Here is a 24,045-nt window from a genome sequence, read left to right on the forward strand (position 1 = left end):
CTTACAAACATAGGAAACCAATTATGCAAACTCTCCCTCTAGATAAACCCCTGCACTGAGAAGCAACTATTGGAAATCTAATCCAAAATCATAAGAACAGGAAAAGTAGGGGGAAAGGAAAGAGAAGCTCCATACAAAACTAGGGGAAGGTAACACAGCCAGCAGGATCTCAGGCTGTTTCTATTACTTTGGGAAACAAAGAAAAGAGAGATCTAGAACAGTGGTTTTAGAAAAGCTTTCCTGGTTCACACTCCCGAGTAAAAGAACATAAAGAAGTTTGATGTAAAAATGAGCAAAGCAAAAAGGATCTTAGTTGAGAATCCTATTAATTGTAAATACACACACACACACACACACACAGATTAAGGAGTAAAAAAATAACCTATTCAATGTGAAATCCTATAATACAATGAGTAATCTTATTGAATGTAAAAAAATTACAGAATAAAGACTGAAATAATATCCGAGACAATGAAATAATGGCATGTCAGAAAGAGATGCTCACAAAATAAATGAAAACCACAAACCATGGTAATATAAGCTAAAACAATGAAAGAAATATAAGAAAATGATAGATCTGGAGGTTTTGGTGAGGAAGATGGCGGTGTAGCAGGACGCTGGGCTCACCGCGTCCTGCTGATCACTTAGATTCCACCCACACCTGCCTAAATAACCCAGAAAACCGCCAGAAGACTACCAGAATGGATTCTCCGGAGCCAAGCGTAGACGAGAGGCCCACGGAAGAGGGTAGGAAGGGCAGAGAGGCAGTGCGCTACAGGCACTGGCAGGAGGGAGCCTGAGCGGTGGAGGGGCAGCCCGCCCTGCAAGGCAGAGCCCTAGAGTCTGGCTTACAAAAGTGGAGGGGCTGGACTGCGTGAGCTCTGACAGCCAGCGGGGCTTCACTCATATGACGACTTTAAGAAACAAAACAGATGAACTTAAGGGAAGGGAAACAAAAATAATATAAAAACAGGGAGGGGGACAAAACATAAGAGACTCCTATGGAGAACATAAAGAGGGTTACTGCAGGGGTTGTGGAGTGGAGATGGGCTAAATGGGTAAGGGGTATTAAGGAATATACCCCTGAAATCATTGTTGCACTACATGCTAACTTGGATGTAAATTAAAAAAATAAATTAATTACAAATAAATTAAAAACAATTTTTTAAAAAGAAATAAAAAACAAGAACGGAGCATTACAGCAAAGACACAGAATGGTAAATGTCTTAGGAAAAACTGAAGAGGTAAACAAGGGCATGAAGGTACTGTAGTTACGGTTAAAAAGGAGAGGCCTTACATTTTAGATATATATTAAAAAAATTTACAGAGAATATAATATCTTGAATTTACTTAAAAATAATTTAAGGCTGGATAGTGTAATGAGAAAATGGAAGGGAAAAATGGAATGGAATAGGGAACATTAAATCACCCATAAATTGATAAATGTTAGAACTGGGAGATTGGTACATGGGGGTTATTTTAGTGTACTTTTTCATGTTTGAAGTTTTCCATAATAAAAAGATTTAAAAATAAAATTTAGTACCAAATTTTTGACAGCTAATGAAAGCTGGGGCCTATCAAATAATCTCTTGGAAAGCTGACATTTAGTATTCAGTTTTTACTAACATGGAGAAAAACAGATCAACTCAAATTCTCTTAATGATACAAGTTTTACTATGTAAATACTTACTAAAACCTTACAGGAAATGAAATAAGCAGATTCCACCAGAATTAAATTTTACTTGATTTTCTTTATACTAATATTTCTGTTGTATCAATTTAAGTAACCAAAATGATCTTTTTCTAAAATTTATTTATTTATTGAGAGAGAGAGTGCATGCATGCAAGTGAGCAGGGGAGGGGGAGGGAGAGAATCCCAAGCAGGCTCCATGCTGTCAGCACAGAGCCCCACTTGGGACTCAATCCCAGAACCCATGAGCCAAAATTAAGAGTCAGACACTTAACCGACTGAGCCACCCCAGTGCTCCCCAGAATGATTTTTTCACAGCAAAGAATATCCCAGGTAAGCTCCCTTCAACCTTAATATTTTACTTGTGATGAAGAAAATAAACTTTCTGTGTTCAGAACATATTTTATTGTATGCCAAGAAGAAAAGTGAACTTAATTGCATTACTTGGTAAGCTATGAAACTAAATGATGTAAGAGACTGTGTACTCATTCCAAGAGTGCTATAATCATGAAACAAATAATCTTCTTCCCTTATTTAAAATCCTATCATGAAATCTAGTTTTTAAAAAGTAGAGAAAAACAAACTATAAGCCTTATAAACTAAACTTGAAAGGACTTCTGAATTTGTTTGTTCAAGCCATATAACATTCTATAAAGTAAAAACACTTCAAATTTCAAATGTACTCTCATTATGTATTGAAGAGAAAACTGGCTACATATCATTTAGAAAACATTAAGAATAATTATTTTATCCTTAAAATATCCTTAAAATATCCTGAACAGTGATTGCATTGAGTTTACTAAAACAGTTGAAGGATAAAGTTTTATTTAATGAAAATTACCACTTTATTTCATTAAGAACTTAATTAGGGCTGGGGCGCCTGGGTGGCTCAGTCGGTTGGGCATCCGACTTTGGCTCAGGTCATGATCTCGCGGTTTGTGAGTTCAGGCCCCGCGTGGGGCTCTGTGCTGACAGCTCAGAGCCTGGAGCCTGTTTCGGATTCTGTGTCTCCCTCTCTCTCTCTGACCCTCCCCTGTTCATGCTCTGTCTCTCTCTGTCTCAAAAATAAATAAACGTTAAAAAAAAAAATTAAAAAAAAATAATTTAATTAGGGCTGCTCAAGAGAAGGAAGAGCAAACAGTCCATGGACATATAGTCTGGAAACAGCCATCTGAGAAGCGCCTGGAACACACAGTAGGGAGGTTATTTGTTCATCTCAGAGTAAGTCCCTAAGAGGCAGCATTTACAGAGAGAATGGCAGGTGCCATTTCCCTCTGGGCCAGATGGACTTAACAGATACATTTAGAACATTCCATCCTAAAACAGCAGAATGCACACTGATTTCAACTGCACATGGAACATTCTCCAAAACAGATCACATACTAGCCCATAAGACAAACCTCAACAAATCCAAGACCAAAGTCATACCATGCATCTTGTCTGACCTCAGACTATGACACTAAAAGACAACCACAAGAAAAACATCTGGAAAAACTACAAATAAATGGACATTAAACAACATGCTACTAAATAATAAATGGGTCAACCAGAAAATCAAAAAAGAATTTAAAAAGTACATGGAAACAAATGAAAATGAAAATACAATGGTCCAAAACATTTATGATGCACCAAAAGTGGTTCTAAGAGGAAAGTTTACCATAATAAAGGCCTACCTCAAAAGCTAGAATAATCTTAAATACACAACCTAACCTTACACCTAAAAGAGCTAGAAAAAGAACAATCAAAACCTAAAATCAGCAGAGGTAGGGAAATAATGAAGATTAGAGCAGAAATAAATAATATAGAAACAAATAATATAGAAACAAAACAAAATAAACAACAACGAAAAACAGATCAAATGAAACCAGAGGATGGTTCTTTGAAAAATATCCTTAAAATTGATAAACCTCTAGCCAGACTTATCAAGAAAAAAAGAGAAAGGACTCAAATACACAAAATCACAAATGAGAGAGGAGAAATAACAACCAACACTACAGAAATACAAACAATTCTAAGAGAATATTTAAAAATTACATGCCAACAAACTGAGCAATCTGGAAGAAATGGGTGAATTCCTAGAAACACACAAATTCCAAAACTGAAACAAGATAAAATACAAAATTTGAACAGACTGATAACCTGCAAAGAATGAGTCCATACTAAAAACCTCCTACCAAAAGTCCAAACCAGATGGCTTCACAGGTACATTCTACCAAACATTTGAAGGAAAGTTAACACCTATTCCTCTCAAACCATTCCAAAAAAATTGAAAAAAGAAAACTTTGAAATTCATTTTATGAGGCCAACATTACCCTGATACTAAAACCAGATAAAAACACAACAAAAAAAGCAAACTATAGGCCAATATCTCTGAAAAACATAGATTTGCATCTAACAGAGTATCACTAAACCAAACCCAACAATAGAATAAACATCATTAATCATGATCAAGTGAGATTTATTCCTGGGTTGCAAGAGTGGTTCAATAACCACAAATCAATCAATGTGATGTATCACATCAATAAGAGGAAGGATAAAACCATATGATCATTTTTTTTAAGTTTATTTGAGAGAAAGCAAGCACACATACATGCAGAGAAGGGGCAGAGACAGAGGGAAAGACAAAGTTTCAAGGAAGCATCACACTGTAAGCATGGAGACTGACACAGAGCTCCATGCGGGGCTCAAACCCAGGAACTGTGAGATCATAACCTGAGCCAAAACCAAGAGCCTGACACTTAACTGACTGTGCCACTCAGGCACCCCCATAGGATAATTTCAACAGAGACAGAAGAAGCATCTGACACAGAACATCCATTCATGATAAAAAGCCTAAAGTAGGTCTAGAGGCAACATACCTCAACATAATAAAGGCCATAAATATGAGAAACTCACAGCTAACATCATCCTTAATGGGGAAAAACTGAGAGCTTTTTCCCAAAGGTCAGTAACAAGACCAGGATGTCCACTCTCACCCCTTGTATTCACCATAGAACTAAAATCCTAGCCATAGCAATCAGACAACAAAAAGAAATAAAAGCCATCAAAATGGGTAAGAAACAAGTAAAACCTTGACTACTTGCAGATGACAAGATACTATATATACAAGGGTGGCTCAGTCAGTTGAGCTTCTGACTTCAGCTCAGGTCATGGTCTCGCACTTCGTGAGTTCGAGCCCCGCATCGGGCTCTGTGCTGACAGCTCAGAGGCTGGAGCCTGCTTCAGATTCTGTATCTCTCTCTCTCTCTCCCCCTCCCCTGCTCATGCTCTGCCTCTCTCTGTCTCTCAAAAATAAAAAAAAAATGTTAAAAATTTTTAAAAAAATAATAAATAAAAACTCCACCAAAAACCTGCTAGAACTAATGAGAAAATTCAGTAAAGTCACACAATATAAAATTAATGTACAGAAATCTGTTGCATTTCTATACATCAATAATCTAGAAACAGAAATTAATAATTCCATTTCCAATTACACCAAAATAAAAAAAACACCTAGAAATAAACTTAACCACAGAGGTGAAAGACCTGTACTCTGAAAACTATAAAACATTGATGAAAGAAATTCAATATGACACAGAGAAATGGAAAGACATTCCATGCTCATGGACTAAAAGAAATATCGTTTAAATGTCTATAATACCCAAAGCAATCTACACGTTTAATGCAACCCTTGCCAAAATACCACCAAAATTTTTCACAGAGCCAGAAAAATCCTAAAATTTGTGTGAAACCACAAAAGACCCCGAATAACCAAAGCAACCTGGAAAAAGAAAAGCAAAGCTGAGTCATCAAATTCCAGGCTTCAAATTATATTACAAATTTATAGTAATCAAAACAGTATAGTACTAGCACAAAAATAGACACATAGATCAATGGAATAGAATAGAAAAACCATGGGGCACCTGGGTGGCTCAGTCAGTTAAGTGTCCAACTTCAGCTCAGGTCATAATCTCACAGTTCATGAGTTCAAGCCCCGCATTCAGCTCTGTGCTGACAGCTCAGAGTCTGGGGCCTGCTTCAGATTCTGTATCTCCCTCTCTCTCTGCCCTTCCCCCACTCTTGCTTTGTCTCTGTCTCTCTCTCAAAAATAGCCATTAAAAAAAAATCAAAAAAAAAAAAAAAATAGAAAACCCAGAAAGGAACCCATAACCCTATGGTTAACTAATATTTGACAAAGCAGGAAAGACTATCCAATGGGAAAAAGACAGCATCTTCAACAAATGGTGTTGGGAAAACTGGACAGCAACATGCAAAATAATCAAACTGGACCACTTTCTTAAACTATACACAAAAGTAAATTCAGAATGGATCAAAGACCTAAATGTAAGACCTGAAACCACAAAAATCTGAGAGTAGAACACAGGTAGTAACCTCTTTGACACCAGCCATAGCAAGTTTTTTTCTGGATATGTCTCCTGAGGCATGGGAAACAAAACCAAAAATAAGCTTTTGGAACTACATCAAAATAAAAAGCTTCTGCACAGTGAAGGAAAACAATCAACAAAACCAAAAGGCAACCTACAGAATGGGAGAAGATATTTGCAAATAATATATCTGATAAAGGGTTAGTATCCAAAATCTATAAAGAATTTATAAAACTCAACACCTGAAAAACAAATAATCTAATTAGAAAATGGCCGGAAGACATAAAGTCATTTCTCTAAAGAAGATATCCAGATGGCCAACAGACACATGAAAAGCTGCTTACCGCCACTAATAAGTGGAAAATGCAAATCAAAACCACAATGTGGTATCACTTCACACTTGACAGAATGGCTAAAATCAACAACACAAGAAACAACAGGTGTTGGTATGGATGTAGAGAAAGGGAAACCTTCCTGCACTGTTGGTGGGAATGCAAACTGGTGCAGCCACTGTGGAATACAACATGGAGGTTCCTCAAGAAGTTAAAAATAGAACTAAAATGGGGCCACTGGGTGGCTCAATTAAGCGCCCAACTCTTTATTTTGGCTCAGGTCATAGATCTCACAGTTTATGGGATCGAGCCCCATGTCGGGCTCTGCACTGGCACCGTGGAGCCTTCTTGAGACTCTCTCTCCCTCTCTCTATGCCCCTCCACCCCACTCACTCACTCTCGCTCTCTCTCAAGTAAATAAATAAATAAATAAACTTAAAAAAAATACAACTACCCTATGATCCATCATTCTACTAGTATTTATCAAAAAAATACAAAAACACTAATTCAAAGGGATACATGTACCCCTCTGTTTATTGCAGTATTATTTACAATAGCCAAGTTATGGAAGCGTCCCAAGTGTCCATCAACTGATAAATGGATAAAAAATATGTAGTATATATATACAATGGAATATTACTTAGTCATAAATAAGAATGAAACTTTGCCATTTGCAAGGATGTGGATAGAGCTAGGAAGTATAATGTAAGGCAGATAACTCAGAGAAAGAGAAATACCATATTATTTCACTCATTTGTGAAATTAAAAAACAAACAATACAAATGAGCAAAAGGAAATACATAGAAAGAAACCAAGAAACAGACTCCTAACTATAGAGAACAAAGAGATGGTTACCAAAGGGGTGGTGGTTGAGGGATGGGTTAAATAGGTGATGGAGATTGAGGAATGCACTTGTAGTGATGAGCACTGGGTGATGTATGGAGTTGTTGAACCTGAAACTAATATAACCATGTATGTTAACTAACTGGAATTAAAATAAAAACTTAAAACACTTTTAGTTTAAAAATAATAACAATAACAAAATGCCTAAAAAGCAGCATGACAGCTATATTTTTCATTTTCTCTTACATTGCAAATATGATACAGCACTAAAGAAAATATTTTAATCATACATAACCTGACCTCTAACAATTTTTCATTTTTCCCTTACTTTTCAGTCTTTGTCCACATGTATACATAGGGCCAAAATTGAAACACAGAGGGGTTAAGTAATTTGTCCAAAGTCGTATACCCAAAAACTGTCAAGTTAATATTGGAACCTAGCCATGCTGCCTCGAGTCTGTACTCTTTTTTTGTTTATTTATTTATTTTGAGAGACAGAGAGAGAGTGAGAGTGGGGGAGGGGCAGAAAGAAAAAGGGAGAGAGAGAATCCCAAGCAGGTTCCATGCTGTCAGCACAGAGCCTGATATGGGGCTCAGACTCACCAACTGTGAGATCATAACCTGAGCCAAAATCAAGATTCTGATGCTTAACCGACTGAGCCACCCAGGCACCCCTCAAGTCTGTACACATTTTTTAAAACTTTTTTTAATGTTTATTTATTTTTGAGAGAGACCGAGTGTGAGTGGGGGAGGGGCAGCGTGAGAGGGAGACATAGAATCCAAAGCAGGCTCCAGGCTCTGAGCTGTCAGCAGAGCCCAACGCGGGGCTCTAAGTCATGAACCGTGAGATCATGACCTGAACTGAAGTCGGATGCTTAACCAACTGAGCAACCCAGGCATCCCGAGTCTATACCCTTAAGTAGTATATGACATCTAAATCTCTTTGCCCATCTCCACCAGGCAAGCTTACAATTAATTCAATTTCCTGAATGACTTTTCAGAAATGAGTAGTCTAACTGGTAGACACCAATAATGCTAGAAAGGTGTGTTTCCTTTTATGAATTATTAAATTGGCATTCAGTGGCTGCTACTCAGTGTAGAAGAAATCAAAGAACTAAGAATCAAAGATAAAAACTTTTGCAAGGCCTAATGAAAACACTTATTTATATAAAACTTACTGATTGTAAAATAATTATGTGAATAGTTGGTATCAAATCAAATATTTGTACAGTGCTAAATTACCAATACACAGATTATTTTCAATACACAGTGAAAAACATACCCATACAAATCGAAGAATCAGATTGTCATCATCCTAATCCAGGGTTAATCTTAGCAATACTCATGGTGGATCAACCAGATATGATGTGTGTTCTGGTATGATCCAACATAATATCCAATCACTAAGAATAAATTCTAGCCAAAAATGTTAACCTGAATCCATCAAGCCTTTAGGTATAATTCTCAGTTTACAGGAAAAACATAGGCTAGAGGAATAAGGTAACTGATACCACAAGGAAGAAAGCAGCCAAATCCAAAAGGCAGAACATTCTGTACAATCACTGGCCCAGTCTCAACATTCCAGTCATCGTTAAAAATTAAAAAAAGGAACAACAACTATGCTAGGATAAAACAGACTTACAGGACACTAAAAACCAGAAGCAAAGTATAATACTGAATTGGACACATATTTATAAATATCAACTATGAAGGGTATTTGGGGATGGATGTTTGTAGAAAGTTAAATATAGTCTGTGTACTGTAGATAAAAATGTACTATAATGGATAGAAACGTGAGGATTATTGACTGAAAAAGTTGCAGAATGATATGTACAGATGATCTTATTTTATCATGGATATATTTTTAACATTACATATTTCCTGGGTTGGGGGAGGCTTGAAAAACTGTAAACCAAAGGGCAAATATATAATTACTTTGGGAAATAGGCATAACCTAGTGAAGTTGGAAGATCTGTAAACCTAGTACTACACAGTAGTAGTCAGCATGTGTGTATGTACGTGTGTGTGGTGTGTGTATGCGAGTACATGTGAGTGGGGGGGGATTACATCTGCATGCATCTGTACAGATGAATCTCACAAGCATAACACTGGTCAATAAAAGCAACTCACAAAAAGAATACATACAATAGAATTCCAAAAGTTAGACAATGGTCAAAAACAGGTAAGGCAATATATTTCTTAGAGATACATACCCATGTAATAAAAACACCTTAAAAAATACAAGGGAACAATACAACTTATCATAATGGTTACATCTGTGGGAAAGGAAGAGAATATAAATTATGGTGGTACACACAGGGAGCTTCTAAAGTCTGGTAACGTTCTGGTTATGGTCTTTTTACTTGGGTCATACATACGCACCATTCATTTTATTATTGTTCACTGAAATAAATATACACACACATATACACATATTTCACTTGTATGTATGATGTTTTATAATAAAAATGAAAGCTGTGTACCAGATCTTGGGCCACATTGTAAGACTGCCCATTCCACCAGTTAGCTGGCCTCCTGGGAGATTTCAGAGCTCTTTAATATAGTTTTTATATTATTTTCAAATTTCACTATGATAAGCAGCTTTAAAATAGATGTCACTTTGGTAGCTTTTAACTCTACTGAATGATTTTCTCAAATTCTCAGATCTGGAGTTACTGAGTCTAAGGGAATAAACACACTTACAATTCTCAGTACAAACTGTCAAATTACTTTTCCCAAATATTGTCCCAATTTATAATATCATCATATTAATTGAATACAACTTCACTGACAACTCATTGTTACTTTTAATTTAGTGTTTTTAATTTTTAAATTATTTTGAATTCAACTATTAGGAAACAATATTTTCCCAGCAGTTTGCTGACTATTTCTATCTTCTCTTTATATTTTCTGCCCATTTGTCTAAAGAGATCTTGATATTTTTCATATAAACTTGAAGGTACTCATTATCTGGAATTAGTACTGTTAGGAGTTGCAAATATTCCTATTCTGTTTTTTTTTCTTTGGTTTTCTATTTTTCAAAGTAGATCCTATAATTTTCAATATATTAAATATTATCTTTTGTTTTTTCAGATTTCAAAGAGGAAAAGTTATCCTTTCCCTACAGATCAGATGACTCAATCTATTCCTACTTTATAGTTTCCACTTTGAAAGAGACTATATGCTGAAAGAAACACTCAGATTATTGTCAGAAAGCCCCAAAATTGATCATATGGTAAAAAAAAAAAAAAAATTTAAGTTTACTTATTTAAGAGACAGAGCAAGTAAGCGAGTGAACACATGCACAAGACCAGGGGAGGGGCTAAGAAAGAGGGAGAGAGAATCCCAAGCAGGATCTGTGCTGGAAGAGCACAACACAGAGCTGATCTCACAAACCGCGAGATCATGACCTGAGCTGACTGAACTGAAAGCAATAGTCAGAGGCTTAACTGACTGAGTCACCCAGGCATGCCACTCCCCCACAAAAAAAAAAAAGAAAATTGTAATTTCAGTTCAATGGTATAAGAACAGATAATTAGATCAATGGTGTTAGAATAACTGGCTGGTGATTTAGAGGGGGGAAAAACACTCGTACTCTACAACAAAGTAAATTTCAAGTGAATTTAAATTTAAATGTAAAAAATAAAATATTGAAAAATAAACTGAGTTAATATTTACTTAATCTTGGAGGGGAAGGCTTTTTATGCATATCTCCAAAGGCAGTTAACAAAAGTAACACAAGTTATATGTAAAACTAGTGAAATCTGAATGAGGTCATTGGGTAAGGTCAATTTCCTGGTTGTGAAATCTGAATAAGGTCAGTGGGTAAGGTCAATTTCCTGTTTATGATTTATCCAAAATTTTACTTGCCACATACATACTGTGAAGTATATGCAGGATCTTCTCATTAATAAAGTGAGAACTTACCACTGCATGTGAGTCTATAATTATCTCTAAATAAAAACTTGTAACAAGGACACTGGGAAGGCCATTTGGTTGACATGGAATGATGTTCAAGACATACTGTGAGGTGAAAAATAGCTTTCAAAACAGTGTCTGATACATTTTTATAAACACAGGAAAATATACATACATCTATACACACAAACCGAGAAAACGTTTGGAAGTAAATATATAAAAGTGCTATTATTATGTTAATAACACAGCCCTTGGAGGAAAAAGATATTACCATATTCATTCTGCCAATTAAGATGCATCCATTGTAAATTCTGACAAACACTGAAAATTGTAGGAACCAAAAGAATAGTCAACCAAAAAAAGACAAGCTTCAAAAATAGGACAATGAGTCCAATACTTGATCTTGAAAATTTAATTTGCAAGTGAAGAAAACTAAAAAAGAAAGACATAAAATGGCAAGCTCCAGCACAGGCACAAGCAGCTTATATGTCATTTTTAACAATGATTTTATTTCAGGAGTTAATTATCTTGAAATCAATGAAAACAGATTATTGCTTGAAATTTGACTGTATTCTCAGATCCCATTTTTTTTTTTTACCATTACTTTAGTGGCTGTGATTTTTTTCCCTCAGTTTTAAGGAATAATACAACCATGTCATGCAATTCACCTTCATCAAAATGTTGGCAGGCCGATAGAGATTTCATGATGCTGTCAATGATGAGTTAATACCACAAGACTTTGTTGGCATCAGGATTTTAATGTCAACAATGGTGACTCCTAGAAAATGAAGCAACTGCCACCCACAAAGCTAGGGCATACTAATATAACATTTATAATATTATTTGCAAATGACATATCAGATAAAGGGTTACTATCCAAAATCTATAAAGAAGTGATCAAACTCAACACCCAAAAAACAATCCAGTGAAGAAACGGGCAAAAGACATGAATAGACACTTCTCCAAAGAAGACATCCAGATGGACAACTGACACATGAAAAAATGCTCAACATCACTCATCATCAGGGAAATACAAATCAAAACCACGGGGTACCACCTCACACCTGTCAGAATGGCTAACATTAACAACTCAGGCAACAGATGTTGGCAAGGATGTGGAGAAAGAGGATCTCTTTTGCATTGTTGGTGGGAATGCAAGCTGGTGCAGCCACTCTGGAAAACAGTATGGAGGTTCCTAAAAAATTAAAAATACAACTACCCTATGACCCAGCAATTGCACTACTAGGTATTTATCCAAGGGATACAGGTGTGCTGTTTCAAAAGGGCACGTGCACCCCCATGTTTAAAGCAGCACTATCAACAACAGCTAACGTATGGAAAGAGCCCAAGTGTCCATCGATGGATGAATGGATAAAGATGTGGTATATATACAATGGAGTATTACTCGGCAATCAAAAAGAATGAAATCTTGCCATTTGCAACTACATGGATAGAACTGAAGGGGATTATGCTAAGTGAAATTAGTCAGTCAGAGAGACAAAAATCTTATGACTTCACTCATATGAGGACTTTAAGAGACCAAACAGATAAACATAAGGGAAGGGAAACAAAAATAATATAAAAACAGGGAGGGGGACAAAACATAAGAGACTCTTCAATATGGAGAACAAACAGAGGATTACTGGAGGGGTTGTTGGGGGGGGAGGGGAATGGGCTAAATGGGTAAGAGGCATTAAGGAATCTACTCCTGAAATCACTGTTGCACTATATGCTAACTAACTTGGATGTAAATTAACAAAATAAATAAAATACTAAAAAAATATATATTGGTAGTATAAGGTATTTTTCTACTTGGAAGAATCCTACAAGCTCAATGTAATAAGAGAGTTTTAGCTACAGTAACTCCAGTCTTAATAGTTTGACCTAGGTTAAACTTAACTAAGACTTAGGTTACATATTTGTAAAATGGAGATTAACTGTATTCACTACAGACAGGGTTATTGTGAGAATCAGAGGAAATGATGCGATTTAAGATGGGGCGCCCTGGGTGGTTCAGTCAGTTAAGCATCGGACTTCAGCTCAGGTCATGATCTCATGGTTCATGGGTTCAAGCCCCAAATCAGGCTCTGTGCTGACAGCTCAGAGCCTGGAGCCTGCTTCAGATTCTGTGTCCTCCTCTCTCTTTGCCCCTCCCCCATTTATGACAGCATGCATTCTATTTCTCTCAAAAATAAACATTAAAAAAATTTTCTTAAAGAGCTTAGAACAGTACTTGCATATGTTTCATATATTTGTTTAACAGTATGTTGTATGTGCTGAAATTCTCTGTCATCTATTTGGCTTATATACCTCATGCCAAAGTAATACATTTCATAGAAAAATAAGGGTTAGAACTCACAATTCAGTAAGTCATGGGAATGAAAGGCAGAGAGCATAAGGAACACAGTCGATGATACTGTAATAGCAATGCAATGAGACAGATGGTAACTACACTTATGGTGAACATAGTGTAATATATAAACTTGTCAAATCACTAAATTGTAAATCTGAAACTAATGTAATTGTGTCGACTATACTCAAATAAATTTTTTTATTTAAAAAAGAACTCACAACTCAGCATCTTCCTAATATGCCCTATATCTGTAAATAAAGCCCTATTTCTCTATACTTTAGCTTGTGTAAACTTTTCTATAATAATTATTTTAAACTCATATATAGAAAAGTAGTTTGTGCACCTGGGTGGCTCAGTTGGTTGAGCATCTGACCCTTGATTTTGGCTTGGGATATAATCCCAGGGTTCCGAGATCGAGCCCCACTTCTGGCTCTGTGCTGAGTGTGGAGCCTGCTTGGGATTCTATCTCTCCCTTTGTCCCCCTCCCCCGCTTGCACTCAAAAAAAAAAAAAAAGGAGGAAGAAGACAAGAAAAAAGAAAAAAAGAAAGTAGTTTTAACAAATGTGCAAATGTGGATCACAGATATATGATCCAAACATTTCAAAGCAATATAAATGATTAAAACTCCATTAACCAATAGCCATTGTAACTCAATGTGAACACTAGGCTGGAAAAAAAGATATGTTAGAACATTACATAGGGAAAAAAGTAGATGTTGGTACTATTCTAAAAGTGATATAAACCAAATTGGTCAAGTAGTATGACTTAAATTCTTGGTAAAATCCAATGAGATGAAATACCCTAATAAGTATTAATAACACTAATGCTAATAATACTTGCATACTGGCCAAGCTGTCCTTGATCTCTTATTGGCAAACTATTTTTTAAATAGCCTCAATATGATAATATGATGGCTCTCATAATCCTGCTTTGGAAAATCACTGTGTGATAAGTTATCATCTCTTTTTACACTGCCCTTTAATAAAATTATTAGAAAAGCAAAAACACAGTAAGTCAATGTTTCAAAGTATGCCTATTATTTTGGCCATGACTAAATAACCCCAAAATGTTTCCAATCTCTCTAGCATATTACACACACACACACACACACACACACACACACACACACACACACAGTGTTTTAATATATATATTAATAAAAACTGATAGCGACTTTCGGTTGATTTTACTTTTAAAACCATTCATATACATAGCACGCACAACCTAACATTTTAGTTAAAAGACTCTGCATTGAAACTGAATAGCAGGTGATTTAGCATGAGTAACAGGTCAATTATACAGAATTGTAATTGTTTCTGTGCATTGGGATTTTATGTTAAACATGGGAATGTGATGGTGAGCAGCCATATTTGATTTTAATTGCTGCAGCTTGAGTTCTCTAAAACATCAGGAGAACACTAGAGAAAATGACATGAGGCAAGGGAGATGAAAATGATGCTGCAGAGGGAACTCTGGTAACAAATGCAGCTCTCTCTGAGGAATTGGCTATGATTTACAGGGAAGGATAAGCCTCTTCCAAAGAGTCTCCTCCAGCATTAGACAACTCCCTTTACTTTCCTCAGTACTGAAAGCAGAAAAGACATACTTTTCCATCAATAAATGCCTGAAGAATTGCAAACCATTTTTCAGAACAGCAAAATCTTTAGGCTTTCTTTAGCTCCTTCAACATTCTTACACTGACAAAGAAGCATTTCATACTATGCCCCAAAGAAGATAAATCTGTTCAAAATCTTTAAACAAAACAGGAGTGCCTGGGTGGCTCAGGGTTAAGTGTCTGGCTCTTGATTTCAGCTCAGGTCAGTAGTCTTATGGTTCGTAGGATCAAGCCCTGCATTGGGCTGACTGGCAGTGTGGAGCTGGCTTGGGATTCTCTCTGCCCCTCCCTGTGTACTCTCTCTCTCTTTCTCTCTTAAAATTAATAAATTAATTTAAAAAAAAACTTTAGACAAAATAAAATGACAAATAAAGCTGATAAATGAAAAAGAATAAAATAAAAATATAGAAAACCTGTAAACCCAGATAAGAAATCTGTTAGAAAAAGTAGTAATAGATGCACAATGAAAGGTCTTTCCTACCAATGAGCCAATGGGGAAAAGGACAATGACTCAGACACCTGAATCTTTCTTCTGTTTTCCATGAAGAGCCCTGCCTGAAAGCATTCAGGTAGCAATAGTGATGATAAAAGCACCTTGGGATAGAATTATGGGCCATAAAAATCAACTACATTTTCTGAGTATTTACTAAGCATTTTATAGGAATTATTTCATCGAATCCTTAACAGAGCTCTGTGAAGTTTGTTCTCATGTAGAGATAAGAATATTGAAATTTAGGCTTTAAGGAACATGTATGAGGTAGCACAAGAGGCACAGCTGATTCAAACCCAGTCTGTCTCACTTCAGAACTACATTGTCAATTACATTGCTCAAATGAGACACATACATGTCAAAGTGAATAAAATATAAGGATGGGATAGCATTTGTAAAACTAAAGGACTTTTGAAATACAATTACCATTACTATTCATTGTTACTCAGTTAATATCCTCTAGACTTTAAGACTTTTTGCTCCTGACCACCCCCCAAAAATGTGTATATAGTATATATGCTTGAATTTTATAGTGATTTATTATACATATATGAAATATGTTTCATAAAACTATACTCATCCTTACTACATGTAACATATTCTAATATATTCTATTCTTTTCTCTTAATGCTGGAATTAATTTCATGACCCACAAATAGGTGGCATCTTGCAATTACCAAAAAAAATAAACAAAAACAAACTCAGCTCTGGACCATAAGTGCATGTATGTTTGGAAATACAAAGAGAAGTATGAACATCCTGTCATGTTAGAACTTCATACAGCCATCCTGAGAGAAGATTAAATAAAATATATATGTGGGAAATCACTTAGCACAGAGTCTGCCACAAAGGCATATTTGGTAAATATGTTTCCACGAAATCTCTTGCAGCACTACTATCCCCAAACATTTAGAGAAGTGAAGCTACACCACCACCATCATAAGCATTATAGTCACTGAGCTGCCAGCCAAGGTTGACTTTTTGATTCTTAACCAACATCAAAGAATGGAAGTGTGCTACCTACATGCCCTTCCTGATAAGAGCAACTTCTTGTTTCCAAAAAAATTTTTATGAGCCATTTTGATACAAAAATTTTTAAAGTATATTAAACACTGACTTGACTTCTTGAAAGGACTAGACAGAATTTAGCCTTTTCAAGGACACAGGGTCACACTTCTGCATGCACAATGGTGCAGAACACTCAACTTTACAACTAGTGGATAGGTCACCTAATTCAAATCTCCCACTTTACAGATGAACAAACTGGTATCCCAAGAGGAGATGCAATTTGTCCAAAGTCACCCAATAGAAAGGTCAAGTGATTCCCATCACACCATGCTGCCACATCTATTATTGTACTATGTCGAGCACTATCTAGCAAGGTAGTCACAATATAAGAACAATACTTTTGTAATTTCTCTTATATTTGTTATTTTGGTTATCTCATTTCTTTCCCCATAATCTTTAGCAATAAAACTCTTAAGTCAAAAAAGATCAAGAGGCACCTAGGTGGCTCAGTTGGTTAAGCGTCCGACTTCAGCTCAGGTCATGATCTCATGGTTCGTGGGTTTGACCCAATTCAGGCTCTGTGATGACAGCTCAGAGCCTGGAGCCTGCTTTGGATTCTATGTCTCCCTCTCTCTCTCTGCCTCTCTCTCAAAAATAAACTTTAAAACAAAAAAGGATCTATGTTAGGGCACCTGGGTGGCTCAGTCAGTTAAGCGTCCAACTCTGGCTCAGGTCATGATCTCCTGGTTTGTGAGTTTGAGTCCCACATAGGGCTCTCTGCTGTCAAAGCAGGACCTGCTTCGGATCCTCTGTCTCCCTCTCTTTCTGCCCCACCTTGGCCTGCACGAGTGTGTTCTCTCTCTCTCTCTCTCTCGCTCTCTCTCTCTCAAAAATAAAAATTAAAATAAAAGGGATCAATGTGTTTATCCTCTGCAGGAAAAATTTTAAGCTAGCCCATCTTAGGGAAAGAACTCCCAAAATATAATGTCTGTGGTGTACTTTAGAAAGAAAAGGGATGCAGACTGAATCACTATGTGGTCTTCAGAAAGCAAAAAGGATGCAATGAAAAGCCCACATTGGTTTAAGAACAAACAGTTCTGTGGATGTGACTGTCAGAACCCTCAACCAGTCTCTGAAAATAGGCAATATCGTAAACTTCACAAGGGCAGAGACTAAGTTCTCAGTAAATGTGAGTTGAATACTCTGAAAAATGAGTGTTTGTCACTACATAAACTGGCCCCAGGCCATTGTACTGTTGGATGTAGGCTTGCACTTTAGGTGTCTGTCTCTTCCCTTTCCTATTAAGACATGAACTGTCACTTATGTCTAATGACACCACCCAAATACAGCTTTTGTAGAAGTTGATAACACTGTATCTTCTAAATAGGATGTTTCTAATATGCTCTGAGAACACTAGAATTATTTCTAAAATTAGAATATGCTCTAATTAAGGGCCTGAAGGATTCCACTATGTAAGAAGCACGTCAATATTACCACAGCTCTCCTAACTTCCATCTTGCCTGCTCTTCTGTTGAATTGTTGGCTCTGAAGCAGACTGCAGTACGGAGGTTGCCTGATGTCACCTCCATTGAGGTGTTATGTTACTGGGACTATTTTTAACCTGAAACCAAGGATACTTCTCTGTAACCTACAAAATTATCATTCCAATGTCTTTTTAAACGGCAAAATGCCTTGAAAATGACGACTGTGTACCCCAACTGAAAGCCACTTTCTAAACACATCATTTATTTCCAGTTTTGTCCTCTCCTTTGAGACTCCAGTCAGCCTTCCTTCCTTTTCTCCTTTTTCTACTCTATTTTTCACAGTTCAAACACTTTATTTTATTCATCTGCCTTTGGGTGTCTGAGAGATATTTCCTGTATTTTGTAATCAAAAGGATATGGACATAACTAAGAAAATACATACAAAACTTTATCTTCCCATAATCTCTTCAAAACATGATCTTAAGGGAAATCTTATGATATGTAAAGTAAAAAACAAAAAACAGAAAAACACTAATCAAAGACAAAGGGATTTAAGTATTATCCACATGATTTTACTTGAAGCAATGGTCTCTTGATGACATAAACTAGAACTAAATTTACTAAAATAAAAATTACATTTCATAGCCTACTTCTTCATGTTTGTGATACATGCATGATTAACTCTGCTTTTTTCAGTAAAACTGAATCTAAGAAACGCTGCTTTTTCTAAGATTTACTCAAGCTAGTATTTAGTAATGCAAACATTTTTAAGGCTACTTTCAGCAAACTATTTCAAAAAAGAAATATTCCAAACACATTAAAAATAATTCCAATTAAAGATGAACATAAAGGAAGGGAAGCAAAAATAAGATAAAAACAGAGAGGGACACAAACCTTAAGAGACTTAAATACAGAGAACTGAGGGTTACTGAATGGGTGTTGGGTGGGGGATGGGCTAAATGGGTGATGGGCATTAAGAAGGGCACTTGTTGGGATGAGCACTGGGTGTTATATCTAGTGAGGAATCACTAAATTATATTCCTGAAATCATTATTACACTAGATGTTAACTAAATTGGATTTAAATAAATAAATTAAATAATTCCGATTAAATAATGATTGGAATTATTGAAGTCATTTGGGAAACAACTTTTAACTAATTTATCCATCCTGACATGCCTAAAAACAAAGCTTCATAACATGAATTTATGCAATGTGCTTGATAAACTCAGAATATGTTCACCAGTAAGTGATATGAAAAACAACTTTTAAGATTAAATTCAAGTAAGTTTTTCCCATACTTTGAGAAATATTACTCTCACTGGAACAGGTCTAAAATGAATCTTTTTTTAAATACACCAGATGCCACCTAATTCAATTTTCTGGATCACACACAGCATCTTCCTACCTCTACCATAACAGACTCTAACAGAATGAAAATAGTTCATATTATGAACTGAACCAGAAAGCAAACTATTTATTATAAGAATTAGTAGCATTTAATAGGAATTAGCACTCTTATCAATTAAAATTTGAATCCAGATAGGAAAAAAATCTCTTAATGTTTCAAAAAATTTTAAAAACACCCCAACTTTCTAGGTAAAAAAAAGGAAGGCAATAATATAGAATCCAAGTATGGTATTAACAACTATTCAAAAATGGATGTTCTTCTCAGTTTCAAAATAGAGTGGAGAGAACAAATGAATAGTCTATAGGCTCCTTCCAGCTCTCATCCAACATTTGTTCACAGCAGCTACAGACAAGTTATCTGCAGCCATGCAGTTTTCAGGATGGGAATAAACATGTCTTTGCTGTCCTGAGAACAATTACCCAAGTGCCACTACAAGAATTTTTGATTAGACAACACCTGAAAGGATATCTAGTGTACCCTCTCTGTATTTAAAAACAAGGAAACTGAGGCTCAGAGAGATTAAATGCCCTAGTAATTCAAACAGGTATATTTAAATACCTGCAAGATCTAGTAACTTTTCCCAATTATTAGAGTATATTAGAGTTATATGGGTTAACTCTAAGGGTCTGAACCACTGATTCTCCTTCTGAGATGGAATGGGCCTTTGGAAATTTACCAGCTGTGTGATCTTGAGCACACTGCAACCTTTCTAAGCCCCAGTTTCCTCTTCTGTAAAGTGTAGAGAATACCTACTCTAACGAGGTGGTTGTGAGAACTGCATACGGCTTGTAAAGCGCTTAGCACATCGATTAGCAAATAATAAGCATTCAAAACCAGGTAGGTATAATTTTTACTCGGCCCTGGCAACATGGCTGCCCCTACTGTTTGAGAAAACAGCGAACTCCATTCATTAACACAATGGACAGGTATTCATCCACCAGAGCTTTTCCGGCCTACCATATTCTGCAAACAGCAGAAAACCCCACTCAACAACCTATTTCACCACATTTCAAATCCACCCTTTACACTGTTAAAAAACAAAATACTAACTGCTGCCAAATGTCTTCTACCACAAGTGGTACGTTGAATTTGTCAACTAGATATTGAAGGGGATTTTCTGGCTCCACCCAAAACATGGAGAATAAATGATGGGAAAACAAGGGGAAGATAAGGTCACACACCTGAAATGGAATTCACAGAAGCTTCTTCTCAGCTCATTTAGTTGTGAGTAGATAGGTGGGTGTCAGAAAGCAAAATGCTACCTTTCAGCATCATAAAGCAGGAATGGCTACCTCAACAAAATACAATTCCCCAGGCCTCTCAACATAAAAGAATCCGTTTCCTGGTCCTAGTAATTAATACGCACACGAACAACACTTGAGCATCCTTCTCGAAAAACTGAAGGCTAAGCTGTATCCGAGCTGCAATACACCCTAGGACTACATAAATATATGAAAAACTCCTACTAAAGGGCGAGACAAAATTACGGAGAATATCGCCTTGAAATCAACAAGGTGGGGGATCATGTTATGCCAAAAGGCGTCTCCATGGATAAAGTCCCGATCCTCCATTCTCATGACACTGCAAAACCCACCACCCTCTAAGGAAATTACAGGAACCACCCGCAGCAACCAACCTCAGCAATCGGCATCGATCAGATCGACCCCTACTCAAACGGCGCTAAGTACCGTGGGTCCAAGCCCCTCCCTGGAGCTGCTAACTCCCGCGCTGACTCCACACTACCTCACTTCCTTCCAGTCCTCCCTGCTATGCTCAACCCCCGGCATTTCTCACCAACCTTCGCCACTGACAGAAAAGGTAGGAACGAGATAGACTTCCTACACTTTGTTCGGGGAGTACCAGAGCCACACATACCCGTCCCTATTACGATCACGTCAAACTCCGAAGGGAGATTATCCGCCATCTTGAGAGAAAACGTGTCATGTGACTATCGCTTGTGGAAATGAGATCAAGTCAGGCATTGCCCTGGTAGAAGGCGGAAGAGAAAACAGTGCATTCTGGATATTGTAGTTCTTGGGTGGCCGGTCCAGGTAGGCGGCTACAACATTTTATTTGAAATGTTTACGCGAATGTTAAAAGTTCAATTTATTTTCCAGGCAGAGTGCAGTGGCGCATTTAGCCTGGAGGTTTGAGGTAGTAATGAGGTGGAGATTTTCACTCTAGCTAGCTAGGATGAATGTGGGGAAACCTGGGTGTCCCTTGACGATGAAGCAAGAATTGGAATATATGAAGGGTGGAGTGAAATTGAAAGGGAATTGCTCTGTGAACAAAGGAAATTTTCATTCCAGTCTTGAAACTGTTTCCCCTAGCGTGTCTGTTCTTTTGTTTTGGCCTCTGAGGCATAATTTTACGCACCAACACTTTAAAACTATATCCCATATATTTTTTGCCTCCATACCTCCCCAACGAAAACCGTCTCGCCCTAGTCTAGCCCTAGTTTCTCGAGAATGGAACCTAAATTGAGTCTGCATTTGTTCTAGTTAGTCCAGCCGGACATCCGGCAGTATATATTTAGAAAATTAGCCTTGCTTTACAGCAGCGAAAAAAGATATGAAAGCATAGTTGCTTGATAAGCGTCTAATGATTCTGAATCTAGTTTTTTATACATATGCACGGAGTCCATACAAGATTCTTCTGATAAACTGCTGCAGAAATGACCATGATAAAATGGCCTTTATAGTAAAGTGATTGTATTTGATGAGGGGCTTTAGGGTTCGTTGTGTAGTTATTTTATAAGCGTTTCAAAATAATTCAAAGCGAGTGCAGTAGTGGACCTTCCCTTACACAACTTGTCCTCTGAATCGTTTGTGGTTTCCCAGTCACACTGTTGTTCCTCCAGCATGGGATTATCTTCCCATTCTCTACCTAACATATCCTTAAGATTCAGTTTAGCTTCTACCACCTCCTCCTTTATGTCCTCCCTATATTGGGTTAAATTTCCATAGGTAGTGCTAACATTCTGTCATAGTCTTCCATATTGCCCTGAAATTATTTGCATTTAGGTTGGTTCCTATACAGTACACATATCTACATATGTACAAAAATACACACCCAGATAGGCCTAAATTATAAGACCTTCTATGACAGGGACTGTGCCTTATCTTTTTACCCCCTGCATCTAACATGGGCCTCTTGCTTAGTAGGATGCCAGTGTTTGCTGAACTGGTTAGTTCCGACTCTCTTAATAGATGGTAAGTACTGTGAATACAGGGACTGAGTATTCCATCTTTATATCTACCCACAACTATCATGTGTCATATTTTGAAGATGCTCAATACCTGTTTCTTTGCTAAGGTTCCATGAAAATTCTTTAAAACTGTACTTTACTGGGGTTGGGTTTTGTTTTGTTTTGCTGCATTTTGCCATAATCTTTAGCAACATTTTACATGCTTCATTAATTTATTTTATGGGTTATCTGGATGTATTGAACAATTCTTTTGTGATACGGTCCTCTGATGAATATTTTGTGTAAGAGATTTCTTTGAGAAGTGTAAGGTATTGTTCAGTAAATCACTCTGCCATTTGCCTTGATATGAAAAGAAAGTTTTGAGTACTATCAGAAGTGAAATAGATCTTATCTGTTAGATCTATGAGATTCTTAATACCATCAGTGGAAATGAAAATTAATAGATTTCCCAGAGTAAACACAGGAAACTTTCCAAAATCTCCTTTAACAGTGAGAAGCTATGGATGGGCAGTTAAAAACATGATAAATTAAGGTATCTCTATCATACTTTGGCAATATCTGTATACTTGTGTGTGTATCTTTTTCAATATGAGTGTATCTTTCTATGGATTCAGAAATTTTATAACAATCAGACACACTGTGAAGACACTACTTATCATTTCATTCAATTTTCCTCAAGTATTTATTGAATACCTACTATGTGCAAAACACTGATTTAGATGATGGAATTACAGCAATGAATAAAACAGACAAAAACCTCTGACTTCATTAAGTTTACATCTAATAGGGTATAAAACAAAATAAACAAGTAATTGCTCTGTCATGCTAATATTCCAATATGTTTTGCCTCAAATATGAAATCCCTTTTATTCTGAAGTTAGAAAGCAGGACCCTTGGAAAAATAAATTTGCCAGCCTATATTTAGCTGTCCTTTCTTTATTACACACTCTCTGAACATGGAAAATATGGTTACATTAGAAAAAATTAAAAGCCTCTGCATGGAGAAAGTGTTCAAAATACCTTTTATTTCAAATGTATTTTTATAGATCTCCTGTAAAGTAAAGACAAATATAGGGGTTGATAATGTCGTAAAATAGCATGAAGCAAAGCAGCTTAATTGCTGTCTATTCTGTTATTCTAAGGATGTCTATTTTTGAGAAGTGAAATATTTTATTTGGATAAGTCATAGTACGAGATGATGGATACATATTGACTTACCCTATTAAATCACTGTGATCCTAATTTTGTACTTAATGGTTTCCTGAGTTGAAAACCATGATTCCCTGAATATTTACCTTGTATTCAGAAGGTTACATAACTGTGTGATCTG

General features: G+C 36.5%; 1 protein-coding gene across 2 annotated transcripts in view; it reads right to left on the minus strand.

The window, feature by feature from the left end:
* CHM (CHM Rab escort protein) overlaps positions 1-21,478 on the minus strand; it is a 251,299-nt gene extending 229,821 nt beyond the window's left edge. For both annotated transcript variants that reach the window (XM_027053772.2, XM_027053771.2), the window contains exon 1: positions 21,383-21,478. In XM_027053772.2, the coding sequence (XP_026909573.1) occupies positions 21,383-21,431 (49 nt within the window). In that variant the 5' untranslated portion in view covers positions 21,432-21,478. The remainder of the gene's footprint in view (positions 1-21,382) is intronic.
* Between the last annotated feature and the right edge of the window lie 2,567 nt (positions 21,479-24,045).

Source organism: Acinonyx jubatus, chromosome X, assembly GCF_027475565.1.
Source record: "Acinonyx jubatus isolate Ajub_Pintada_27869175 chromosome X, VMU_Ajub_asm_v1.0, whole genome shotgun sequence".
Taxonomy (NCBI): domain Eukaryota; kingdom Metazoa; phylum Chordata; class Mammalia; order Carnivora; family Felidae; genus Acinonyx; species Acinonyx jubatus.